Raw genomic sequence first — 26,111 nt, forward strand, 5'->3', positions numbered from 1 at the left:
GTCTGCAGGGCGATTACGTCGAGAAGTAACGCCAGTTTCATCGATTTCGGGTGAGTAGTTAATTAGAAAAAAAATTGGAGGCCTTAGAACTTGAATGCACCTCGTAGAATCAGTGGTAAATGAGCAACGCTTGTTTTGAGAGCTGCCTACTCGGTGCGTGAATTACCCTACTCGATACGTTTGAAAATTCATGGCGTCACATTTGCTCCTGGGCTGCTCAGATGAGGACGCTGGTGGTGTCCGGGACGGATACGACGGCCAACACGGCGGTGTCGGCGCTGGCGCTGCTCAGCCTCAACCAGCAGTGGCAGAGCGCCGCCCACCAAGAAGTGGACCAGGTGTTCGGCAGGGGCAGTCGGGACTACCACCGGGAGGTCACCGTCGAAGACATCGCCCGGCTCAACGTTCTGGACAGGATCCTCAAGGTAGGTCACGGCGCTGTACGACAAATAGTGAGAAAGACACATAATCACAACAGAAAAGGCGGCCGTTGTGGCCGAACGGTTCTAGGCGTTTCAGTCTGGAACCGCGTGACCGCTACGGTCGCAGATTCGAATCCTGCCTCGGGCATGGACGTGTGTGATGTCCTTAGGTTAGTTAGGTTTAAGTAATTCTAAGGGAACTGATGGTCTCAGATGTTAAGTCCCACAGTGCTCAGAGCCATTTGAACCACAACAGAAAATATAGAGCACGCACTGCGTCGTCAGGAACGTCTTACGTCCTGTCAGTTGAGATTTTTCAGGTGAATGCGGGAATTTTGAAGAATGGGGAAATCTAGATTGCATCTAACTGGATGTTGTGAGAGAATTAAAGCTAAAATCTGGAAAGATACTTTTTATTTTTCTTTCCGCCACATGTCTTCGTACATTGCGATAAGAAACAAGGAAAGAAGATTATGGTTTACCATCACTTCGATGTCGAGATGTTTAGAGGTGGAGCACAAGTTCAGGTTGTTTCTTGGATGGGGAAGGAAATTAGCCGCGTCCTTTTCAAGGGAACCATCCTGACATTTGCCTGGAGCGGCTTAGGAAGGTCATGCAAGACGTAAACCTCGACGCAGATGCGAAAAGAGCACTTCATCTGGACCCGCAACATCCTTGCACTATGGACAACTTAATTCAAGGTCTTTTTAAATCCGATATCAGACTACACACGTTCCCGAAGGAGCATAATTTAGATGTTAAAATGTGTTGTTTTGAAGAGTTTTATAGAAATATAAAATAAGTAACAAGATCAGAAATGCATTAAAAGTAATTCATTTCGTCTATGGTTAACTGCAGCAGCGTATCAGTATGTATTTTGTGTCCCTCAGATTTTTATTTCATTCGTTAAGAGTTTCTTTTTCTTTCAGATCCTCAGTTTTTGAGGGACAGTTTGGTAAATTTACTCGTTCGTATCCCAAATTGTTTTGGAGGCATATCAGGTCGAGGAAATGTGTTTCGTTCGTGAACCTAATGTGTTTCGTTCGTGAACCTACTGATCTGATTGAGCTTGAGTTTTGCACACGTCTTGTCTAAGTCCTGGTACAAAGAACTGTCTGATATTATTTGGCTAAAGCGATCGAATATCTTTAACTGTTAGCGACCTGAAGTGAAGTACGAATACCATGCATATGACAACCACACTGCTACAATTTTTCAAAATTATTATATCCGTGGACACTACCGTGCTGCTGTAAGACAATAAACATGATGACAAAATAGCAGTTTCATTTTTTTCTGTAAAAGAAAAGGTTATTGTGTCTGCACAGTTGTACGTAAAAGTTTCACTAAACCATGCCTACACTGTTTCTATCAGTCTTTATTAATTATCAAGTGAGATTAGCAAGATTAGTTTCGGAGGTACGCTGATGTGTTCAGGCGTCAACGCAAGTAATCTACATTAAAAAGAATGTTGATGTGGACAACTTCTGTTTTTAGTCGAGATTTTTATACTGATTGTTTCACTTAGGGTTATATGGTGATGTAATGGATTCAAAAGATACTCATTCATGGTATTCTAGTTCATATATTCAATTAATTCTGTTCTTGACTGTTCATTTTATGCAAACTCTGTTACTTGCTTATTCTGAAAATGAAATAAGGCTTTCTTTTTACACATAGAGAATACATGCATTACTTGATTCTGTAACTGCAACAAGGCTCTTTTGACGCATGGATAATAGTTGCATTCCTCCAAAACTGAAATTTTCACCGTAGTCTGTTTTGCAGTGACTGGAGCTGCGAAAGATCTTCGAGTATCTGTGCCTCACCATTTTATGAAATGCATGACATGCAGCTGTCTATATGTCCTTTATTATCACTACAATACCGATTTCGGTTGAAAACCACCACCACATTATAAAAGTTCATATTTTAATTATCATGTCATGTCATATCTATATGTGTCCGCCCCAGTAGCTGAGTGGTCAGCGTGACGGATTGCCGTCCTCTGGGCCCGGGTTCGATTCCCGGCTGGGTCGGAGATTTTCTCCGCTCAGGGACTGGGTGTTGTGTTGTGCTCATCATCATTTCATCCCCATCCGGCGTGCAGGTCGCCCAATGTGGCGCCGAATGTAATAAGACCTGCGCCAAGGCGGCCGGACCTGCCCCGCGAGGGGCCTCCCGGCCAATGACGCCAAACGCTCATCATCATCATCATATCTATATGTCAATGTTATTAATATAGCCTCAACGGAACTGCTAAACATCAAGAGAACGAACATGTATCTGTACTCAAGAAGTGAAATGTCAGATGAAACACAGAGATAAAAGGAATGAAAAAAGTGAAAGTCAAAATGAATAAACAACTATAAGTTTAATGAGTGTATCCATAAATGTTTAGATATATTTAATGAAGGATTATAAAGAAGAAAGTCAATTAAAAAAAAGAGACGTATGTGCGTTCATGGCCCAAACCATTAACACATTCAACGGCGGCCTAGTGGCCAAAGGTCACCATGTCGGATCCCAAACATAGTTCTCTTTGGATACTGCCATCATGCTTATTAATTAATTTTGATTTTCGCATTTTTCGCCTCTCATTCTACACATACGAGTAGTTGTATCAGAGATAGTTGCTGTGCTGGGGAGATACTGGTGCTGCCGACATGAAAAATTTAACAGTTTGGAGTATCGCGTGATCGTACGGCCGTCTGTGGAACAGAGGCTATGCTAGCGAGCAATTGCGTGCTGTAAATGCGATGGAACTAGGTTCGCAAAAACTGGTTTGAGAGGTCGTTCCATATACTGGCTTCTCCCCTCCCCCTCCCCTCTCCTCCTACTCGACTCCCACACTCACAATAAATCCCGTCTGTCTCATATTCTGTGAATTTGCCGTGTCAGACAGTCGCCTTACCTTTCTATAGCACTGAAAAACAAATGATAAAAATTGGTGAATATCTTGGTACATGCTGATTGAAAATATGCAAACCACTTGTCTCCATCACCCACCGTTTTTAGATATACTCCTTCAACCATTTATATTTTCCTAGAACAATTGTTGTTACATGGTGTACTAACGAACATGGCATTAGCTAAGAAAATGGCGAGTTACGTGACACATATACTGCATTGAAATATCTAGTTCAAGATATATTATACACATAAAACCATTACACAATGGGGACTACTCCTTAATCTGTGTTTGTTTTGAATTTCATGGTCGTAGACTTGCATTTGTGTTGAGCATTCGGCGTGCGACGCTGAAGTGTCCGGCAGTAGTCAGCCAACATTGCTGTACTCCACCGGCCCTGATACTGTCTCTCCATCGCTGAGATGTCTTGGTGAAGACGTTCACCATGATCCTCACTGACTGAACCTAAATTTTTGGGGAAGAAGTTGAGGAGATGAATTTTGAGGGATATGTTGCCACCCATCTTTTTCTGCGCACTGCTGCAGTTCTTTGCAACATTTACATGATCAGCAGATTTATAATTTCCAAGCAAATTGGCTAAAACTGATCTGAATGCCATCGATGCATTTCTTTCATTCTCATTCAGTACGTCTTGGAAGTGGGTGTCAGCAATTACCTTCCTTATTCGTAGACCTATGAACAAACCTTCTTTCACTTTCGCGTAACTCAGCCCTGGGAACTTGTTGTGCAGATACCGAAAAGCATCTGGGTCGTTGTCTAGTGTCTTTATGAAGTTCTGCATGAGTACCAGCTGGAGGTGAAGCGGTGACGTGATAACTTTGGCACGGCACACGAAGGACATTTTTATTTCCTGTCTGCATTGTGTTTCTGATTGCCTATTTTTTCTTTGTGTAGTGGTGCTTCCTATCTCCACTGTCCCATTGGCATATATAGCAGGAGCACTTGGCGTATCCTGTCTGCATTCCCATGAGAACGGTGATAGCTTTTAAATCAGCACCGAAACCCCGTATGTACTCATGATAGCGTATTTTTTCAAGAAGTAGCGACATAGTTTAATATGTCTTTTTCAGGTGGGTGGAGTATGCAACTGATACCGTTGTGTATTTCTTTCCCACTGTGCAATAATACTGATTCAAAATTTGTTTTAGATGAGTCGATGAGCAATCGCCATGTTTCAGTATTGAGTTTCAGCTCGATTCTAGACATGAGACCTTGAACGTCCGTATGGTAGCAAATCACTCCTTTCGAAGAGTTTCACAAGTACTTTGTGTCTGTGGCGAAAATATGTTACTGAACGCGGTGCTAGCAAATTAAATTTCTTAAAGGTTGAACCCGAGCATTTCAACTTGATGTTTTGTTAGTGGCAGGTTCCGTACGTGGTTACAAAGATCAGCATTGTTCATTAAATGATCTGCAGATTGGAAGTCAGGGTCTGATACGTTGCTGGAAGATGAAAGAGAACTTTCTTATCAACTGTATACCTGTATACTGTAAGTGATACTGGTGTTGGACAAGCGACGGGATAGTATGGAATTGCTTTAGAAACTGAGCGAAGGTCTGAATACAGATGCACGAGTTTTGTTGGAAAATCCGGTGACATTTGCCAAATAGAAATAATGTCTGTGGTGGGGATGGTTGACTCACTCCGTCGTAGAACTCCGAATACCAGATAGTTGTTCTTCTTCCCCTTCCTTATCGAACCACACAAGTTGCATGTACATGTCAAACAGATGAATTATGGTGCCCAAGATTTACAAGTACTTACATTTCAATAGAAGTGTAGCTCGTATGCTTTATTCAGAAACGGTGTAAAAGACCTCCCATGGGATTTGTCTGTTAGATGGCAGAACACGTAGCGAAACGGATCTGGCGAATTTATGCAACCTCTGGATGCAATAAAATTAATCTGAAAATAAAAAAAGAAACAAATGAGAGATTAGTAACACGATGTCGAAAGATGTTTTGACGTATTATCCCAAAAATAACTATTTTCACAGACGAGACAGGTTGTTTGTGAGTGTAATCACTAAAAATCTTCAATAGAACTATTATATTGGAGATGTTTATCAAATACTATTAGTTTACGGCATCCAGGGGGATGGAGGTTTTCTTCGGTGTGGAGATGATGGACCACTCTTCCCCTAATCTTCCTAAATGAGCGATGATGGAGGCCTGTGGCGTTGGCTCAAGTGAGACTTGTTTTGTCAGGATGGAAGATGTTCCCCAGCGCTTGTTGGGAATAAACAGCTGGGGAAGCTCAGATCTGAATCAGCATTTTGCAATGGAGTGGTGGTACCGGGTTCGGGAAAGAGTCAATGAAATTGCCTGCATGGGGCTACTGAGTCTGACTGGTCGAAAGGGGTCGGTTTCGAAACGGTTTGGAACATGTGAAATAGAATAACGTACCAAGTATTCCTTCGAGAGCAGAAGGCCTTGAAAGAATTAGCCGTGCTCGAGTTTAGAATTCTGACTGAGTGTTTTCCGGTCATATTGGCGGCTGTTTCAGTTCTATGAACGTACACAGGCTCGGTAGGCATAGTTCTCTATCGAATACAATAAGCGCATCCAGTACCTAGTTGGAGCTGATGTTCAGCAAACGAAGTGAGCTTGCCGAGGTTTAGTTGATGTCAATAAATACCACTGGTCTGATTTTAAACTCTTACGCTGTTTTGTCTATATGAAAATTGTATACGGATGTAGTTAGCCTGCTTTCGGCAGCTACCTTTACTAATAAACTGGATAAGTATTGCGACCCGAGCTCTAAAAAAGTTTAAGTTTTTATAGGTCTTCTGGAGTGAACCGAAGCTATAGCGGACCTAAAATCAATATCCACTGGAAATCGTTACCGGGGCCTTAGAATACGCATCTCACTGATCAGTTCTGTTAATGTCCGCAGCTCGTGGTCGTGCGGTAGCGTTCTCGCTTCCCGCGCTCGGGTTCCCGGGTTCGATTCCCGGCGGGGTCAGGGATTTTCTCTGCCTCGTGATGACTGGGTGTTGTGTGATGTCCTTAGGTTAGTTAGGTTTAAGTAGTTTTAAGTTCTAGGGGACTGATGACCATAGATGTTAAGTCCCATAGTGCTCAGAGCCATTTGAACCATTTAGTTTTGTTAATGTTCCGAAGCAACTGTCGTCGCTGCGTTGCAAAGACTATAAAACGGCAAAACTAATTGTGAATAATGGTCTCAGCTTCACACAGCAGCTAATAATACAAGGGGTGATCAAAAAGTTTCTGTTCGAAAGCCGTACAGTCCGGAATTGGTATGCCGATCAGGCAAAATCACCGGGAGCATTGAGGCAGTCGTACCACCGACGCACCAGTTTGGAGATTTCCATCTGATAAAACACCGTGCTCTGCTGCGTGAGGAAGTCCGTAACTGCCTGGTGCACATCCTCTTCCGACAGGAATCGCCGACACTACGAGGCCCTTTCTAAGAAACCGAACCCGTGATAATCGCATAGGGAGAGATCAGGGCTCTAGGGCGGGTACTCGAATGTTTCCCACTTGAGTTGGCGTAACTTCTGCGTTACGACATTTGGGATATGAGCACGTGTGTTATCACGCAGCAACAGCACCCCTTGTCGCGCACCATTCCACATCGGTGGTTTTCGACAGGCATGCTACCCGATATTAACAGCACGTTGGTCCTCTTTGGACGCATTTGGAAATAACGTCGTGGTAGTTCACTTTCTCGCAGTTACCGCACTCGTGTCGGAAAGGCACGAAAGCCACACTGATCCCTTCGCTACATGTCGTGCTTGTATATGCGACTCACGAAGTCGCGTTATGTTGCGTACACACTGCAGCGACGCCCTCATACGGGAACTTTTTGATCGCCCCTTACAAAAAGGAACTCCACACTCTACATTTCATTTAAATCAAATAACCACACTGCCATACCGGCTCAGTCGGTAAAATGAACGAGACTCCAGCTCTCGGTTGATACGCATCTACAGAGCAGCTAGTTAAGTGTTTAGCTTTTCCTGCGTTTTCATCGCAGCATATTTCTTAAATTTCGGGCGTGATTTTTTTTTCAAGTCCAAGAGGTTTAATCTCGCAGTTTGATGATCTAAATTCATTCAATTTGAAACGCAGCAGTTACTCATTTGTTTTGTTTTGAAGACAAGCGTCCGTTCGTTTCGTAAGCCTGTCAGTGAAGCTCCAGCTCTCGGCTGATACACATCACCAGAGCGGCAAGTTAAGTGGTTACTTTTTTCTGTACTTTCCTCACAGTATATTTCTTAAATGTAGATCGTGTGTTTCTGTGTAAGCTCGATTTCGTAAGTGTAAATTCAGGCTGAAACTTCCCCTTTGAAAATTAAGAATGACAGTTCTGGAAAAACTCTTACGTTATTTGATTTTCAAACAGCTGAGCAAAACTGAACGTACTCAGACATTTCTCTCTTTACTCATTTTGATCATCACTAAACTGACACACAATATTTTTTAGCGCAACGCAGTCTGACTTTCAATAACCCCTACAAAAGAATGGCCCTGACTAACAATAACCTATACCTTTCATGAATCCCTTACCTCACAAAAATCTTCGTTACTCGAACTACTGCAATACAGCGAGCGCCAATGATGCCAAGATTCTAACTACTGAAGGCACTAACTACTGATAGGTATAGTTAGCAAATGAAAGATTTTGATAGAGAACAAACAATGTATTTACCTTAATAGTGTTCAAAAGTCAATATATATCAGTTCATGACATCCAGTCCTACAAATTTCCTTTTTCTCATGGACACACGTCCAGGTCGCCCGCTCTCAAAACTCTGGCATCTCTCTCCCCACATCCACCACTGCTGGCGGCTCACCTCCAACTGCCCGACGCTACGCGCTGTTCACATCCAACAGCCCAACACTACACAAGCGAATATTCCGACAATGAGTCCAACCACCCACAGACTGCACACAGTGCAGTCAGCGATTTTCATACACAGCACTACGTGGAATTACCAACATAAACACCTAAACAGCCTACTTACAAGGCAATCGGTAGCGCAGTTTTCATTTCTCCTGAACGGCAGCTACGTAACTCAGTGAGGCATCAACGTCCGTTGGTGACACATCAGAAGGGAGCAAGTCGCATACCTAAGATTTTGTCTGCTTTTATAGTTTACTTCTACAGTTAGTCTTGCTAGAAAGGGTAGGATGTGTGTGTGCTGTACGCGCCGCAGGAGGGGCTGGCCGCAGTTTGTGAACAGCTGAATGCTACTGTCAATCACCTTCAGGTGCTGCCTCGGGTTGTACCGGTGGCGGAGAATCTGCCGCTTCGCAAGGAACACCTCAGGTGTTGCTTGTCTCGCCGCTGGCTCTGCTGCCTAGGCACCTCCTGGATCCACCTTCCGAGCAGATTGAGTGGCGGGTGGTAAAGCGTTCACATCGCTCGATACGGAGGATCAATGCGAAGACAGGCCGTCTTGTGTCACCCATTCACGCTGTGAGTGGACAGGTGGCCGCTCTCTCAGCAGGGTCCGAGCTGGCGCACGGTGGGAGGGATTTACTAGTTATCGGTAGCTCCCATGTTAGGCCAGTTAGGGGGCCCCTTAGATAGGCTGCAAAGGAAGGCGATGTGCACTCGATATGTCTGTTGGGGGGCCTCATCCGAAATGTGGAGGTGGCCTTGCCTGCAGCTGTCGAGCGTACAGAGTGCAATCATATGCAAGTTCTGGCTCACGGCGGTTCCAACGACACCTGTCGCATGGGTTCTGAGGCCATCCTCAGTTCATTCAGGCGGCTAGTGGAATTGCTGACGGCTGCTGGCATCACGCATTGGATAGAAGCAAAGCTCACAATTTTCAGCATTGTTCCCAGAGTTAATCGGTATCCTTTGGTTTGGAGACGAGTGGAGGATCTCAACCAAAGGATTCATCGACTCTGTGACGATCTTGGCTGCAGATATCTAGACCTGTGTCATCCGTTGGGGATTTGTAGACTTCCCTTGATAGGTCAGGGGTGCACTTCACGAAGGGAACAGCTGCTCAGGTAGCAGAGTACTTGTGGAGAGCACATGAGGTTTTTTATGCTAGGCGGTAGTTTGAGGTACTCTGATAAACACTCGCCAGTCGATATGCAGCAAGAAAAGTCAGACTACGTTAAGAGAAAAGACACTTAGACCGTAAAAATTTTGTCAGACAATTGTAGGAGTATTCGTAACAAAGTTCCAGAATCTACTGCTCTCCAGGAAAGTTCACTCGCTCAAATTATTCTCGAAAACGAGAGTTGGCCGGAACCAGAAGTGGAAAGTTCTGAGATATCTAGCGCTTTATGGAACGTATATCGGAAAGAAAGGTTAGAGGCCATAGGAGGGAGAGTGTTCATTGTAGTTGACAAAATATTGTCTCTATAGAGGTTGAAGTTCAGTGCGACATTGAAGTTATCTGGTTGCATATAACAGGTCTCGGTGGAACCACATTAACTGTTGGATATTTTTACCGATCACCTGATACTACTGTGGCAGTTCTAGAGCCATCCAAAGAAAATCTACGGTCAGCAGATCGTAAAAACCCAGACCATGAAATATTAGTTGGAGGCGACTTTAACCTACCGAGTATAGACTTGGATGTCTATGGATTCTTTGCACGGGGTCCAGACAGACATTCGTGCGAAGTACGTTTGAACGCGTTTTCTGAAAACTCTCTTGAGTAGCTAGTTCGGCAGCCCACACGCAGTCGAAATATCTTAGATCTCTTAGCTGCAAATAGGCCGTACCTTATCGACAACCTCAGTACAGAAACGGGAATTAGCGATCATGATGTCATTATAGCGACTATGGTTACGAAAGTGAATAAATCAGTTAAGAAGGCTAGGAGAGTGTTTCCGCCAGAAAGAACAGATAAACAGTTGTTAGCTTCTCACTTAGACGGTGAACCGGCGTCACTTGGTTCCAGTAACATGGACACAGAGGAATTGTGTGGAAAGTTTAAGCAGACTGCAAATCGTGGTCTGGAGAATTATGTGCCTAGTAAGTGGATTAAGGCCGGAAAAGACCCAACATGGTTTAATAACCCGACTCCAAAAATGTTGAGGAAGCGGATGCTATCCCACCCTCGGTTGAAAAGAGAACGCGCAAATGACGACAAGGAAAGATTCGTAGAGATTCATGTGTCTGTGAAAAGCTGTATATCTGAATAATACAATTACCACCATCATACCTTAGCGCCGGCCACGGTGGTCTAGCGGTTCTAGGCGTTCAGTCCGGAACTGCGCGACTGCTACGGTCGCAGGTTCCAATCCTGCCTCGGGCATGGATGCGTGTGATGTCCTTAGGTTAGTTAGGTTTAAGTAGTTCTAAGTTCTAGGGGACTGATGACCACAGATGTTAAGTCCCATAGTGCTCAGAGCCATTTGAACCATACCTTAGCAAAAGAGCTGGCAGAGAATCCGAGAAAATTCTGGTTCTACGTAAAATCACTAAGTGAGTCTAAGGCTTTCATCCAGTCACTTGTTAATCCGTCTGGTGTAGCAGTTGAAGATAGCAAAAAAAAAAAAAAAGTTTCAAATTTCGTTTTCAAGAAATCGTTCACGCAGGAGAATCTTACAAACATACCGTCGTTTGACCACCGAACAGACTCCCGTAAGGACGACATTAGTAATAATCATCCCTAGCGTAGAGAAAAAACTGAAAGAGTTAAAAACAATTGTCACCAGTTACGAATGGAACCCTAATTCGGTTTTTTAAAGAGTACTCTACAGCACTGGCCCCACTGCATTGATAGCGAATCTTTCGCCCAGCGCAAAGTACCAGGCGACTGGAAAAAAGAGCAGGTGACTCCTGTATATAAGAAGGGCAAAAGAACGGATCCGCAAAATTACAAAAATCAGTTTGCTGCAGAATTCTTGAACACATTCTCAGTTCAAACATAATACGTTTTCTTGAGATGGAGATTCTTGTGCCCACGAATCAGCATGGTGTGAAATTTAGCTTGCCCTTTTCTCCCATGACATCTGCGAACTATGGATGAAGGGCAACATGCAGATGCCATATTTCAAGATTACCGGAAAGCATTTGACACGGTGCTCCATTTCAGATTGGGAACGAAGGCACGGGCATATGGAATAAGTTCACAGATATGCCAGTGCTCGAAGATTTCTTAAACAATAGAAACCAGTATGTTGTCCTCGTCAACGAGTGTTCATCAGAGAGAAGGGTATCGTCAGGAGTGCCCCAGGGAAGTGTGACAGGACCGCTGTTGTTCTCTATACACATAAATGATTTGGCGGACAGGGTGGGCAGCAATCTGCGGTTGTTGGCTGATGATGCTGTGGTGTACGGGAAGGTGTCGAGGTTGTGACTGTAGTAGGATGCAAGATGACTTAGACAAAGGCGATGAACGGCAGATAGCTCAATATGTGGAAAAATACAAGTTAATGCGGACGAGTAGAAAAAATTAACCAGTAATGTTCGGATACATCGTTAGCAGTGCCCTGCTTGACACAATCATGTCGTTTAAATATCTGGGCGTGACGTTGCAAAGCGGTAGAAATGGAACGAGCATGTGAGGACTGTGGTAGGGAAGGTGAATGGTCGACTTCAGTTTATTGGGGGAATTCTAGGAAAGTGTGGTTCATCTGATATGGAGACTGCATATGAGGCGTTAGTGCGACCCGTTCTTGAGTAGTGCTAGAGTGTGTGGGATCCGTACCACATCGGATTCAAGCAAGACATCGAAGCATTTCAGAAGCGGGCTGCTAGATTTGTACTAGTAGGTTCGAACAACACGCAAGTGTTACGGACTTGCTTCAGGAACTCAAATGGGATCTTGGAGGGAAGGCGACAGCCTTTTCGAGGAGCACTGTTGAGAAAATTAAGCGAACTGGCATTTGAAGCTGTCTGCAGAAGGATTCTGCTGCTTCCGACATACATTGCACGTAAAGACCACGAAGGTAATATACTAGAAATTGGGGCTCATACGCAGGAATATAGATAGTCGTTTTCCCTCGCTCTGTTTGCAAGTGGAACAGGCAAGTAAATGACTAGTAGTGGTACGGTGTACCCACCACCACGCGCCATATAGTGGATTGCGGAGTATCGATGTAGATGTAAATGTCTGATTGTATTCTGAAAATAATAAACTTCCTGTCTTTTTTAAAACTGAATCAGATAACCTCAATACCCCTAGCCTGATGCAAGTATGCGACACGTCTATCCAAAATAAATACGGTGTTGAGGCAGTTACTCCTGTCACAATGACGGGTTGTTGGCGCAGCTTCTTAGATGACTGTTCCTCGCATCCGTTTTTTTATTTGAGTCATTCGGCTGCTGCATTCTCCGAAAATCGAATCAGGGAGGCGTCTTGGACGACGATACGTAATAAATTTTTCCACAAAAAAGTTTTCCCCACTCTCGTCACTCTGCACCGATCTGAAATTATTATTTTCCTAACTTATATTTGAAATTCATATTTTACCAGAGAATAAAAAACATATGTAACTGGACTGTTAGAATCTGAAGGCAATTTATGAATTATACAGTGGGGTGTCCGTTCTCTTGTTCGTGTCCGAAAGAAAGACACAATTTTGATCCAGCAGCCACTAGGAATTATGACACAAAAGAAGTACAGACATTGGCTGCGAGTGGGCATTGGTTTAAATCAATGGGAAAGTTTAAAATTTGTACCGGACCGGGCTTGGGACCGCTCCTGCTTATTGGGCAGATGCTCTCACCACTAAGCCATCTGGATACAGTAGTCGTCGAAACTGGTCGGACTATCCTAGTACGCCTCCCGTCAGACTCAAATTCTCGACTTACCCACGCAATATTTAATTAGTTCCCCTTGCCCATTATCTTTATTACTCGACTTCTTACGGGAATCGACGAAATGCCGCGAGTAATGAGGATAATGGGCAAGGGGCACTACGTTAGTAGTAGGTGGACAAGTTGAGAATATGGGTCTGACGGGAGGCGAGCTACTGTAGTTCATGCAGGTGCGACGACCACTGTGTGCTGATGGCTTAGTGGTGCCACCATACGCCTAGTAAGCAGGAGACCAGGGTTAGAATCTCGCTCTGGCACTAACTTTCAACATTCCCCATTTATTTAAAACAATGCCCAATCGCAGACAACGTCTGTGATTCCTCTGTGTCTTAATTTATGAGTCCTTGGTGCGGTTCCATTCCAGTCCAGTAATCGGAGCTCTGAATCTTGCTGAGAGGCTTTAAGGCTCTAATTATTTACTTTGGAATAGTGAGAAGTTTCACCCTGTCCAGCGGGTCGAAATTAAGTTGTCGATCTTTAGTTAGACTTACTTTATGAGTGTAGCAGTGCAGCACATTAATCGGGGTGCACCAGAGAACGTTTCAGATGAAATCCGTGAGGCACTACGCCGCGTAATTTGTCTCGCGCTTGCCACATCGCTCAAGAGTTCAAGATTACTACCAGGGTCCACAAGTGGAACTTCACTCGACGCCCTGTAACCTCCAAGGACGAACGAAAGGAACGTTTCATTGTCGGTGAATTTGGTCATAGCTGGATCGTGGGCGCCACATACATGGGCTTCTCCTTCTCTTAGGTAGGCAACACACTTATATTTTCATCTGGTACCGTGTAAAAGGAGCAACGTGACTACTTCGATTCCAAAAACCTTTTCGCCGCTAGAGTGAACTGGCAAAGTCATTACGATATTACAGATAGCGGTCGCCACTGATTATGGTAGATTATCACAGCGGATGGACGAGGCACAGTACAGCAAACCGCTCGCGAGTTTAGTGCTCATTAACAAGAAGCGGTGAGCAGTCATATCATCTAGCGCCCCCCCCCCCCCCCTCTACCATCACCTAGTCACACGCCCACGCTATTCGACACGGAAGTACCCGCCTTGCGAGAGAATAGGTACAGAGATAAGACAGGCGAGGGAATATCACTGCTGGACGCTCGAAAGCACGGAAAAAGATCGCCTGCACTGGACTGATGAATCGCGGAGCACCTACGCCACGCAGTGCAAGAGACCGTCGGAAACTACATAAGGCGACGTACCCTGCTTGTCTTCTGGGCTACGTGAAGGCAAGTGGTTGAGATTTCCTCCTGTGCTGCATGTTTTCATGCTAGGAAATGGGACCTCTAATATATATGTCATCGTCTCTGAACCGCGAACGATACAGGAATCTACTGGTTGACTATATGCATTCGTCATCTACAGCATCATGCAGGCGATCTGTCTTTAGTAAAATCCCTTTGAGGACGTGCAAATCGAAACTGGTATCAGTTAACGTGAAACAGTTACGGCAAAAAAGGTAGCCACAGTACAAAGGAAAACTAAATTTGTGTCTTCAGTAAACTGGATAAAGAAAAGTAGTCTTATATCTAAACGAGGAACCTGGAAGTTTTAGCTCAGGAAAGGAGCATGTAGAGAAATTGTAGCTCTAGTTTAAAAGAATAGTTGACTATGCACTTGTTAGATATGTGCCCGGTACAACAGTCCACGGTCGGAGGGACGCTCCGTGGTATATAGTCACTGTAAAGAAACTTCTAACGAGACAGATATCACTTCGTACTTCAAAAATGGTTCAAATGGCTCTGAGCACTATGGGACTTAACATCTATGGTCATCAGTCCCCTAGAACTTTGAACTACTTAAACCTAACTAACCTAAGGACCTCACACAACACCCGGTCATCACGAGGCAGAGAAAATCCCTGACTCCGCCGGGAATCGAACCCGGGAACCCGGGCATAGTAAGCGAGAACGCTACCGCACGACCACGAGCTGCGGACTCACTTCGTACTGGGTGTAAAACAAAGCATAGGGCTACAGTCAGACAACTGATGAAGGAAACGTACTTAGCTGTCAAGAGAGCAATGCGCGAAGCGTTCAACGACTACTGTAGCAAATACTATCGTATGATCTTTCACAAAACTCAAAGAAATTTTGGCTGTATGTAAACGCTTTCAGTGGTACCAAGGTTAGTGTCAACTCACTCACGGGAGGGTAGCAAAGGGAAAGCAAAAATGCTTAACTCCGTTTTCAAACGTTCCTTTACAAAGAAAAACCAAGGAGAACTGCCTCATTTCAATCCTCTTACCACTGAGAAGAAGAGTGAAATAGGTACTAGTGCCAGTGTCTTCGAGAAAAAGCTGAAATCGTTAAAATTTGACGGAGCTCCAGGGCCCGATGAAATCCCTATCAGAACTCGTACTTAATTTGCGGCTGAGTTAGCCTCTCTTTTAATCGTGGTCTATCGTAGATCCCTAGAACAAAAAACCGTGTCCAGTAGTTGGAAGAAACGACAGGTTACACCCAGCTACAAGAAGGGTAGCAGAAGTGAATTACAAACCTACTGTCAAGTATCCTTGACTTCGGTTTGTTGTAGAATCTTAGAACATATTCCGAGCACAAACGTCATAAGGTATCTCAAACAAAATTACCTCCTCCCTGCCAATCAGCATGGATTTCGAAAACATCAATCACATGAATCCCAGCTCGCATTTATGTCACACGACATACTAAAAATCTTGGATCAAGGTTCAAATGGCTCTGAGCACTATGGGACTTAACATCTGAGGTCATCAGTCCCCTAGAACTTAGAACTACTTAAACCTAACTAAGAACATCACGCACATTCATGCCCGAGGCAGGATTCGAACCTGTGACCGTAGCGGTCGCGCGGTTCCAGACTGTAGCGCCTTGAACCGCACGGCCACACCGGCCGGCTCTTGGATCAAGGCAGTCACGTATATGCAGTGCATCTCTCTTTCTGAAAAGCAGTTGACTCAGTACCGCATTTGGGCTTATTATCAAAAGTATAACGGTATGAGGTATCAATATAAGGTTTTCACTGAATTGAGGATTATTTGCTAGCGAGGTCGAAGCAAGTCATCTTGGATGGCGAGTCATCGACAGACGTAGAAGCAACTTCGGGTGTGTGCCCCACGGAAGTGTGTTGGGACCCTTGCTGTTCCGTTGTGTATTAATGACCTTGCAGTCAGTATTAATAGTAATCTCACATTTTATTAGTCTGATTAATGACAGCTTTCACAGATGCATTTAAATATTCTTCCCGCACTTCAAGCGTGAATGGAATCTGATACAATGTGACGTACCCTTGCCATGTACTTCACGATGGTTTGCAGAGCATAGATGTATATGTAGATGTGGGAGTCATTCCATCAGCCTATGTCATAATGGTCTGAGGAATATTCCACGGACATGAGGATTCTGTTGTGTCTCCCAGATCACATAGCCTGACATCTGCGACGTCACTGTACAAGATGGGCCCACTCTGAATCCCAGGATCCGACATACATCTGAGTTGCGGGCAGTTGTCAGGCTGTCGTGTCTGAGGTAGCACCCAAGTACATTTGATGTCTCGGAGAATCCACGCTACAGCTGGTGGGCTCATCGAAGCGAAAAAGTTTCCTACACTTGAAAGCCTCTCATTACAATTTTTGAATTAAGGTGACGATGATGATGATGTTTGGTTTGTGAGGCGTTCAACTGCGCGGTCATCAGCGCCCGTACAAAGCCCCAAGTTTTAGCTAGTCCAATTTTTACACAGTCCTGTCTAGCAACTGTCCCGAATGATGACGATGAAATGATTTGGACAACACGAACACCCAGTTTCCGGGCAGAGAAAATCCCCAACGCGGCCGGGAATCGAATCCGAGACCCCGTAATCCAGAGGCAGCAACGCTAGCCACTAGAACACGGACTGCGGACGTGAAGTTAAGTGAATACATAACTGGTTCGACTTCAGTGAAAATGCCCCTAAAATAGTCCCCTTTTTAAACAAAATATTGACGCATGAAAGAGAAGTAACGCTGCCTAATATACTTGGAAGTAGGAAAGACCTTCATTGCGCAAAGAGAAATTTAGAAGGAGTTTGGAAATGTATTCAGATGGATTCAAAATTACAATCACACGCTTTAATCTCGTGATAAGATCTGTAGTTATATTTGACTCTTTCTTACAGAGAAGTTACATGCAATGAGGATGTAAAATCTCACTTTGTACATCCGTCACCTATTCACAACGAACAAAAAGTGCATTAACCACCCGGAACATATCAAGATCAACAGAAATTCTCGAAGTTCTCAGCAACTCAAATCTACGTTTTACTTGCTGTAAAATACATGTAGAGAATCTGAAAATACTTCTGCTGATGGCAACTTGTCTGAAGAAGGATTCTGTCTAGTGAGCTGTTCTCGTGTCAGCTACCGATTTAAGTAAGAATACATGTTCACAGGCAAGCGTCCCAGCTAAGTACGTTAATTTTCAAAAATGGCTGTGGGATCAAAATATTTGAGGAGCAGTTTAGAATGATTTCTTGTTATTATTCAATGAAGAAGTGAGAAGTTGCTGTAGGAAGGTTACATTTGTCCTCTAATGGAACACGTGGATAGCAATTCCATTAAGCATTTATATTAGCACAAAAAGAAACCCCGTATAATCTTAAACTCCCATAGTAACGATGAATAAGTGGGCCATTGGTTACACGCATGGAAGAATAAATGAAATACCGATATTGATCCTTGAACATGGAACAAAGCCTTCCACTTTGAGTAATGGATTTAAACTCGCAAACACTGTACCTCTATAAAGCTGAAAACTCTGCGAATGAAATATGACATCAATGCGCACTTGCCAGCCACAATCTCACCACAAACTCGTGTGTGTTCCAGCATAGAAAATGCCCTTGATGTAAAAATCAGTCAAAGTCATCGAAATAGTTCAGACAGCGTCTTCATAATGCATCTAGCCCCAGCGTTCCCGGAAACAGAATAGTGCTTTACAATGTAATGAATACCCCCAGCTGCATACAGGCGTTAACATAAGTCAACGGGGATGGTTGAAAATGTGTGCCCCGACCGGGACTCTAACCCGGGATCTCCTGCTTACGTGGCAGACGCTCTATCCATCTGAGCTACCGCGGACACAGATGATAGTTCGACTGCAGGGACGCATCTCTGGCACGCCTCCCGTGACACCCATATTCTCAACTTATTGTCCCACACTATATTCATAGTGCCTTGCCCATTATACTCATTACTCGCGGCTTTTTGCTGATTCCCGTAAGAGTTCGGGCACTGTTTGTGCATCCGCACAGAAGAAGGTGGTCAATGGCCGTGAGCCTCAGCTATATATACATCACTGGCCATTAAAATTGCTACACCAAGAAGAAATGCAGATGATAAACGGGTATTCATTGGTCACATATATTATACTAGAACTGACATGTGATTACATTTTCACGCAGTTTGGGTGCATAAATCCTGAGAAATCAGTACCCAGAACAACCACCTCTGGCCATAATAACGGCCTTGATACGCCTGGGCATTGAGTCAAACAGAGCTTGGATGGCGTATACAGGTACAGCTGCCCATGCAGCTCCAACACGATACCACAGTTCATCAGGAGTAGTGACTGGCGTATTGTGACGAGCCAGTTGCTCGGCCACCATTGACCAGACGTTTTCAGTTGGGGAAAGATCTGGAGAATGTGCTGGCCATGGCAGCAGTCGAACATTTTCTGTATCCAGAAAGGCCCGTACAGGACCTGCAACATGCGGTCGTGCATTATCTTGCTGAGAAGTAGGGTTTCGCAGGGATCGAATGAAGGGTAGAACCGCGGGTCGTGACACATCTGAAATGTAACGTCCACTGTTCAAAGTGCCGTCAATGCGAACAAGAGGTGACTGAGGCACGTAACCAATGGCACCCCATACCATCACGCCGGGTGATACGCTAGTATGGCGATGACGAATACTCGCTTCCAATGAGCATTCACCGTGATGTCGCCAAACACGGATGCGACCATCATGATGCTGCAAACAGAACCTGGATTCATCCGAAAAAATGACGTTTAGCCATTCGTGCACCCGGGTTCGTCGTTGAGTACATCATCGCAGGCGCTTCTGTCTGTGATGCAGCGTCAAGGGTAACCGCAGCCATGGTCTCCGAGCTGATAGCCCATGCTGCTGCAAACGTCGTCGAACTGTTCGCGCAGATGGTTGTCGTCTTGCAAAAGTCCCCATCTGTTGACTCAGGTATCGAGACGTAGCTGCACGATCCGTTACAGCCATGCGGATAAGATGCCTGTCATCTCGACTGCTAGTGATACGAGGCCGTTGGGATCCAGCACGGCGTTCCGTATTACCCTCCTGAAACCACCGATTCCATATTCTGCTAACAGTCATTGGATCTCCACCAACGCGAGCAGCAATCTCGCGATACGATAAACCGCAATCACGATAGGCTACTATCCGACCTTTATCAAAGTCGGAAACGTGATGGTACGCATGTCTCCTCCTTGCACTAGGCATCGCAACAACGTTTCACCAGGCAACACCGGTCAACTGCTGTTTGTGTATGAGAAATCGGTTGGAAACTTTCCTCATGTCAGCTCGTTGTAGGCGTAGCCACCGACGCCAACCTTGTATGAATGCTCTGAAAAGCTAATCATTTACATATCACAGCATCTTCTTCCTGTCGGTTAAATTTCACGTCTGTAGCATGTCATATATATTTAGGAAGATGGTATCTGTTCTTTCGGACATGTCCGAAAAACAGATACCATCTTCATATAATTACACAAGAGTCTTTGTGCGGCCGTGTAACATGTCGCAGTTCAAACATGTCGCACTAACGCCGAAATGGTCAGATAGCTGCTCCTAAAAAGTATAGCATATAGATGTACTTTCGCTGTGTAGCCAGAGAGTGTGGCATTTGTGACAGACGAAACCTTTGCATAGTGTTTCGTTATACCTCGCCAGCGACTAATATCTCGTGTGAAGTTGAACGACTGGAAAGACAGAACGAGATTTTCACTTTGCAGCGGAGTGTGCGCTGATATGAAACTTCCTGGCAGATTAAAACTGTGTGCCGGGCCGAGACTCGACCTGGAAAGACGTTTTCTAATGGACAGCTTTCACACGTTACCAGGTGATTGTTCATAAGTGTACAGTGGTCGAACAAAAACATGGAAACACCAGGAAAAATGCCGCTCGAACATAAATGCAGATGGTAGCCAAGCCTGCAGGTTACGCTTTTGTCTTTGACCACGAAGAGCCACTGCGCAGCGTCCTCAGTACTATGCAAGTGTCTGTCGTGGTCAGAACAGTGTTCTGTGTAGCTGAGTGCGTAACGTCGGAGCTAAGTGAATTCAGACGTGGATAAATTGTTGGTACTTGTATGGTGGGTGCTTTCGTAACGAAGGTAGTCAAAGCGTTTGGTGATCCTAGAGGCACCGTATAGAAGATTTATACCGCAGACAGGGAAGCGGAAAAACACAATCCGCTCATGGTAAGGACGAAAATGCGTGTGGGGAGGTCGTGACAGACGGCATTGAAGAGGATTAGGACGAAAAGTAAGCAAACGACAGCTGAAAAAGTCACTCCAGAACTGTATGACGCACTCTTGAATCCTGTAAGCACCAAACCAACACGAAAGGGAGCTCCATAAGCAGGGAATTGCAGGGCGGTCTGGAATCCGAAACTCACTCATCAGTGATGCAAATGCCCGTAACAGGTAAATATAGTGCCGAAGCCATAAAACTTGGGGTTAGGGTTTTTCTCTGCCTCATGATGACTGGGTGTTGTGTGCTGTCCTTAGGTTAGTTAGGTTTAAGTAGTTCTAAGTTCTAGGGGACTGATGACCACAGATGTTAAGTCCCATAGCGCTCAGAGCCATTTGAACCATAAAACTTGGACCCTGTAGCAATGGCAAAAGTCATTTGGTCCGATTAGTCTTGTTTCACACTGTTTCAAACTTCTGGCCGAGCCCCAAGAGTGGAATATGGAGATTAGGTTGTGATTTGGGCAGCCATATCGTGGTATTCCTTGGGCCCTAACGCTATCCTCCAAGATAGTGTTACTGCTAAGAGTTATGTGATTATTTTGAGTGACCAGATCCATCGCTAGCTACAACATTCTTTCCGGAATGGTGACGCTGTGCTCCAAAACGACAAGGGCGCCTTTTCCCACAGTTCACTTCGCTTGGGACTGGTTTTGTGAGCACGAGGACAAACTGTTGCATCTCCTCTGTCCACCATAGTCACCGATCTCAACATTGTTGGGACATTGTGTTCTACTTTGGAGAGAAGGGTGCATGATCGCCATCCATATCCATCATCGGTATTGGAACTTACCACTATTTTGAATGGCAACGTCTTTCCTATACCGTGATTAACCTGGTGATGTGTTGTGTTTGTAGAGTTTTCGTATTTTTTTTTCATCCTCTGTTTATCACTGCAGGAAAAACGCAGTATATTTAAAACTCACACCTATTTCCGGGACAGCGTTCGATTGAACACGCTTCGCTTTACGAGGCAAAGGCTTTGCACCGAAACCGCTGAGACATGCGCAGAGTCGGGTAGAGGCAAATGCAACGGTTACGTGGACGTTACGTCTGGTTCATTTTCCGTGCACGCTAACTGCCAAGAAGTGAGTGTTTTTAGTTTTCTATTTCATCCACTGGATACCAATTTCGACCACATGTCCACTTCGGACAGGGAAATGAATCTTGCCGAAGGGGGAGAAAACGTCAGTGATGTAAGCTAGCGGTACACGCGAGCGGAAACAAGTTGCAGTGTTACGTCAGAGTAGCTATCCGTGACTAGCAATGCATTACTTTCTTCCTGTACGCTGTGGAGTTTTTGCTGCTGCTGTCGGAAGCTTTTCTCCGATCGACGTGCTCTTGGACTCTCGTATACGACTATGTCGTAATGACACAACCCTGTGAACGACTAGTGGTCGAAACGCTTGTCCGTACAACAGGATACGACCTCATAGTGAGAAGGATTGTACTGAAACTATTATTGGCCAGAGAACCTACGGATGGTTTTTTAAATTATCTTTTTGTGACTACCATTCTCTACTCCAACTGCTAGAGCGGACTGTTTAGATGCGGCCCATTGTAGCGTCTTCTTCTTTTCAGTCAAATACAAGGCGTGCTCGTTGTGGCGCATAGGGTTTCAGTTTAGAATAATAACTGGGAGCGAATTTCCAGTTGCGACATTTGGCTTACAGACAAGGGAAACCTCGCGATAAGCTCGGTCGGAACCATGGAGGTATTTTTAATTTATTTTCAGGACAAAATTGTGCACTGTCGCATAGAATTTTCCTTCATTTATAACTAGTTAATTTTTTATGTACTAAGATGGTATCTGTTCTTTCGGGTTCGAGTCCCGGTCGGGGCACACATTTTCATCTGTCCCCGTTGACGTATGTCAACGCCTGTAAGCAGCTAAGGGTGTTCATTTCATTGTAATTTCATTCTAACGACCTGCATGGTCACCGATGGTATCTGTTCTTTCGGACATGTCCGAAAGAACAGATACCATATTAGTATATATGTAATTAAGGCTCACCGGCCACTTGACCATCTTCTTCTTCTGTGCGAATGCACAAACAGTGCCCGAACTCTTACGGGAATCGGCAACGCGCCGCGAGTAATGAGTATAATGGGCGGGGGCACTACGAATGTAGTGCGGGCCAATACGTTGAGAATGTGGGTTTCGCGGGAGGCGTGCAAGAGATAAATCCCTGCAGTCGCACTATCCTCTGTGTCCTCGGTGGCTCACATGCCGGCACGGTAGCTCAGCGTGTTCGGTCAGAGGGTTAGTTGCTCTCTGTAATAAAAAAAACTCAGTTAATCGATCAACAACGAACTTAAACGGATGTCTTACGACGTCCGCCCCGATCAGATACAACGAGCGAAAGGAAATAAAAAAAAAGATGGATAGAGCGTCTGCCATGTAGGCAGGAGATCCCGGGTTCGAGTCCCGGTCGGGGCACACATTTTCATCTGTCCCCGTTGACGTATGTCAACGCCTGTAAACAGCTAAGAGTGTTCATTTCATTGTAGTTATTTTTTAATTCTTTATTGTCATTGAGTGACTGAAATTGAAAACTTTTGTCTTTTCCTTTTGTTTTAACACCATATAAAATTACATAATTTCATGTGTATGTATGTATGTATGTGTGTGTGTGTGTGTGTGTGTGTGTGTGTGTGTGTGTGTGTGTATGTGTGTGTGGTGGTAGTGGTGGTGGTGGTACTGTGGTGGTGGTTTTAAGTTCCTATAGGTGAAAACTGCTAAGGTCATAGGTCCACACGCTTACACACTACTTAATCTAACTTAAACTAACTTACACTAAGGACAACACAAACATACACACTGATGCCCTAGGGAGGACTCGAACCTCCGACAGGAGGAGCCGCGCGAAGCGTGGGAAGGCGCCTTTAGACCGCACAGCTAACCCGCGCTGCCGTGCGTGTGCGTGCGTACGTGTGTGTGTGTGTGTGTGTGTGTGTGTGTGTGTGTGAGAGAGAGAGAGAGAGAGAGAGAGAGAGGTGATTTAACATCGGGCCCTTTTGAGGATAAACAATAAAGTTATCAGAGGAACTGTCCAAACCAATCTACTGGGTCGAGCAAAATGTGTGTATATTTCGATGTAAGGATTTGGTACAACAGAAGACTTTAGACTAATAGGAGATGTAACATTGCATTATTAATAATTATAAACTGATCCACTTACCAACTCCATGATTTAATTAAAAAGCATTGCGCAGTATACTCAGCTGCTGCGCGCAGGCGATTGCGTAGCAACACACAGCTGCACAACTGTGGCGCGGCTCACGCCGAATGCCTGTGGCGCGCGATAATTCTAGACAGAGAGAATTTATTTTGTGCATGCCTTCGACTGCGTATGTGTTGTCCTTTTATACTTTGAGGCGAAAAGTCCCACTTACACAGATTTAGGGAAACTAAGTATAAGATTATCAGATTTACCAATCATTAACATTTATTGTAGTTCGGTATTTGTTGTTTCGCATCTACCGGTGTTCTTTTCGATTAGCGTTGTTTATCCTTCCTTTCAACTAGTGATGCATTTGATCATCTCAAACACGTCTTAAGCAATAACACACAAATTTCAAATGTTTTTCTGCATCACTTGTTTCCTGTCAAATTTCTGTTTAAGTAGATGTATTCTTATTTTAGTTTTGTAGAGTAGCAAAGGCGTGCTAAATGATTTAATATCGTCTACAAGGAGAACTTTGTTGGAGAGTCTGGACAAAACATGATTCTTTTGTGTCAATGATAGCTGCTTCATATTGGATGATTTATTATAATCAATTAGACCATCTGTCTTTGGTAAAGGAATTCGAAACACTTTAATGCATTTTTCTCCAAATCACGCAATCTGGTAATCAGCAGATATGTCGCACAAAATTCGTCCATCCATGATGTGACACTGACTTTCTACGGGCAAGATAAAAATCTCTCCGACGATCGTGTGCAGAACGATGTAAGTAAAAGTTTGAAAAAATTGCGGATGCTCGTTTAGGAATCTCTTATTGATCAGTGAATAATATCGAACATTCGCATTTAAGTTTGTTCATTTTGAATAAAAAGTATGATGAATAAAATGTATCAGAGCTGAAAAATCAGCATAACTGTGTAATGAAATGTCTGTAAACGAAAGATAATGTTATGCATTTTGTGGGTTGAAAAGGCGAAATACATGGAATGTAATCATACTAGCTTCTCAGGAACTGGATTGAAGAGGCTTTCCACATAGTTCCCCCTCTCCATCCCTCACCCCTCCCGTCAACTGCCCCCTTGCTTCATTTTGCGCCCAAAAAACAAAACAAACAAACTCTCAAATTTAATTCCACTTCTGAAGCGCCATTTCCTTTACATGCGATCTGAACAGTAGGGGAGAGAGAATTGCATTCTTGTCGCATGTCCTTTTTTATCCGAGAACTTCTCTCTGTTTTCAGTTCTTACTGCACCGTTTTGGTTCTTATACATCAATCTATACATTTCCTGTTCTTCTTGTTTTCTATCTATGCATACATTAATAAACTAAAAGCACCCACTACGATTTGTCTGTGTGTTCGGGCTAATCTCAGGAACAATTTTAGGGCTTTTGGTGCACTTTTCACTAATAGATAGACTGATACATGAGGAAGGTTTGTGTGTATAATTTATAAATTTTTCTTGCAACTTATCTATACTATGATTAATTTATCATAGTATAGATAAGTTGCAAGAAGAGACTTTAATTTAAGTCTCCGGGTAGCTGGAAAAAGAAGCTAGTATTATGTATTACTGTTTCTCCCTATAGGATAATCTTTTTTTTTCTGAGGGTTTTAATGAATTTCTCCCACAAGATTCAAAGTTATCTACTTAAATTCTATTGTGCAATCAATTGTTTGCAGAGAACCTTGACAAACTGGCTGTAGATCACACGACCCAGTTTCTCGTAGGTTTTGTGATACCACCGGCCGGAGTGGTCGAGCGGTTCTAGGCGCTACAGTCTGGAACCGCGTGACCGCTAGGGTCGCAGATTCGAATCCTGCCTCGGGCATGGATGTGTGTGATGTCCTTAGGTTAGTTTAAGTAGCTCTAAGTCTATGGGACTGATGAGCTCAGATGTTAACTCTCATAGTGTTTAGAACCATCTACATTGCCCTAACCCGTATTCATCCGTTTCAGCATTAATTTGAGACGAGGCGACATGGAAGTTTTGATGCGGTGATGCAATTGATCGGCCGCCATTGTAGCAGCCTATCTGCAAATTTGCATGATCAATCATAAAAACTGCCTCCATTATCCATTTCATGATTTTCGAAGTCCGATAACAATTTGTTGTACGCATTTTTATGCACACCAGCATTGCCGATTCAAATCTTTATTAGCGATGCACAGCCTATCATCACCCTATTAATCACTGACCACGAAAACAAGCTACGCCGATTTTAAAGAAAACCTTTATTCTTTTCACTTTCTTTATCAGAGCGTATCGTCTTTCCTT

The 26,111-nt window shown here is 44.2% G+C and overlaps 1 protein-coding gene across 1 annotated transcript in view; it reads left to right on the forward strand.

The window, feature by feature from the left end:
• The window catches only part of LOC126088654 (cytochrome P450 4g15-like), a 112,161-nt gene that overhangs the window by 54,033 nt on the left and 32,017 nt on the right, over positions 1–26,111 (forward strand). Inside the window, exon 5 of the mRNA XM_049906857.1 lies at positions 222–425. Coding sequence (XP_049762814.1) covers positions 222–425 — 204 coding nt within the window. The remainder of the gene's footprint in view (positions 1–221; positions 426–26,111) is intronic.

Source organism: Schistocerca cancellata, chromosome 1 (assembly GCF_023864275.1).
Source record: "Schistocerca cancellata isolate TAMUIC-IGC-003103 chromosome 1, iqSchCanc2.1, whole genome shotgun sequence".
NCBI classification, from domain to species: Eukaryota; Metazoa; Arthropoda; class Insecta; order Orthoptera; family Acrididae; genus Schistocerca; species Schistocerca cancellata.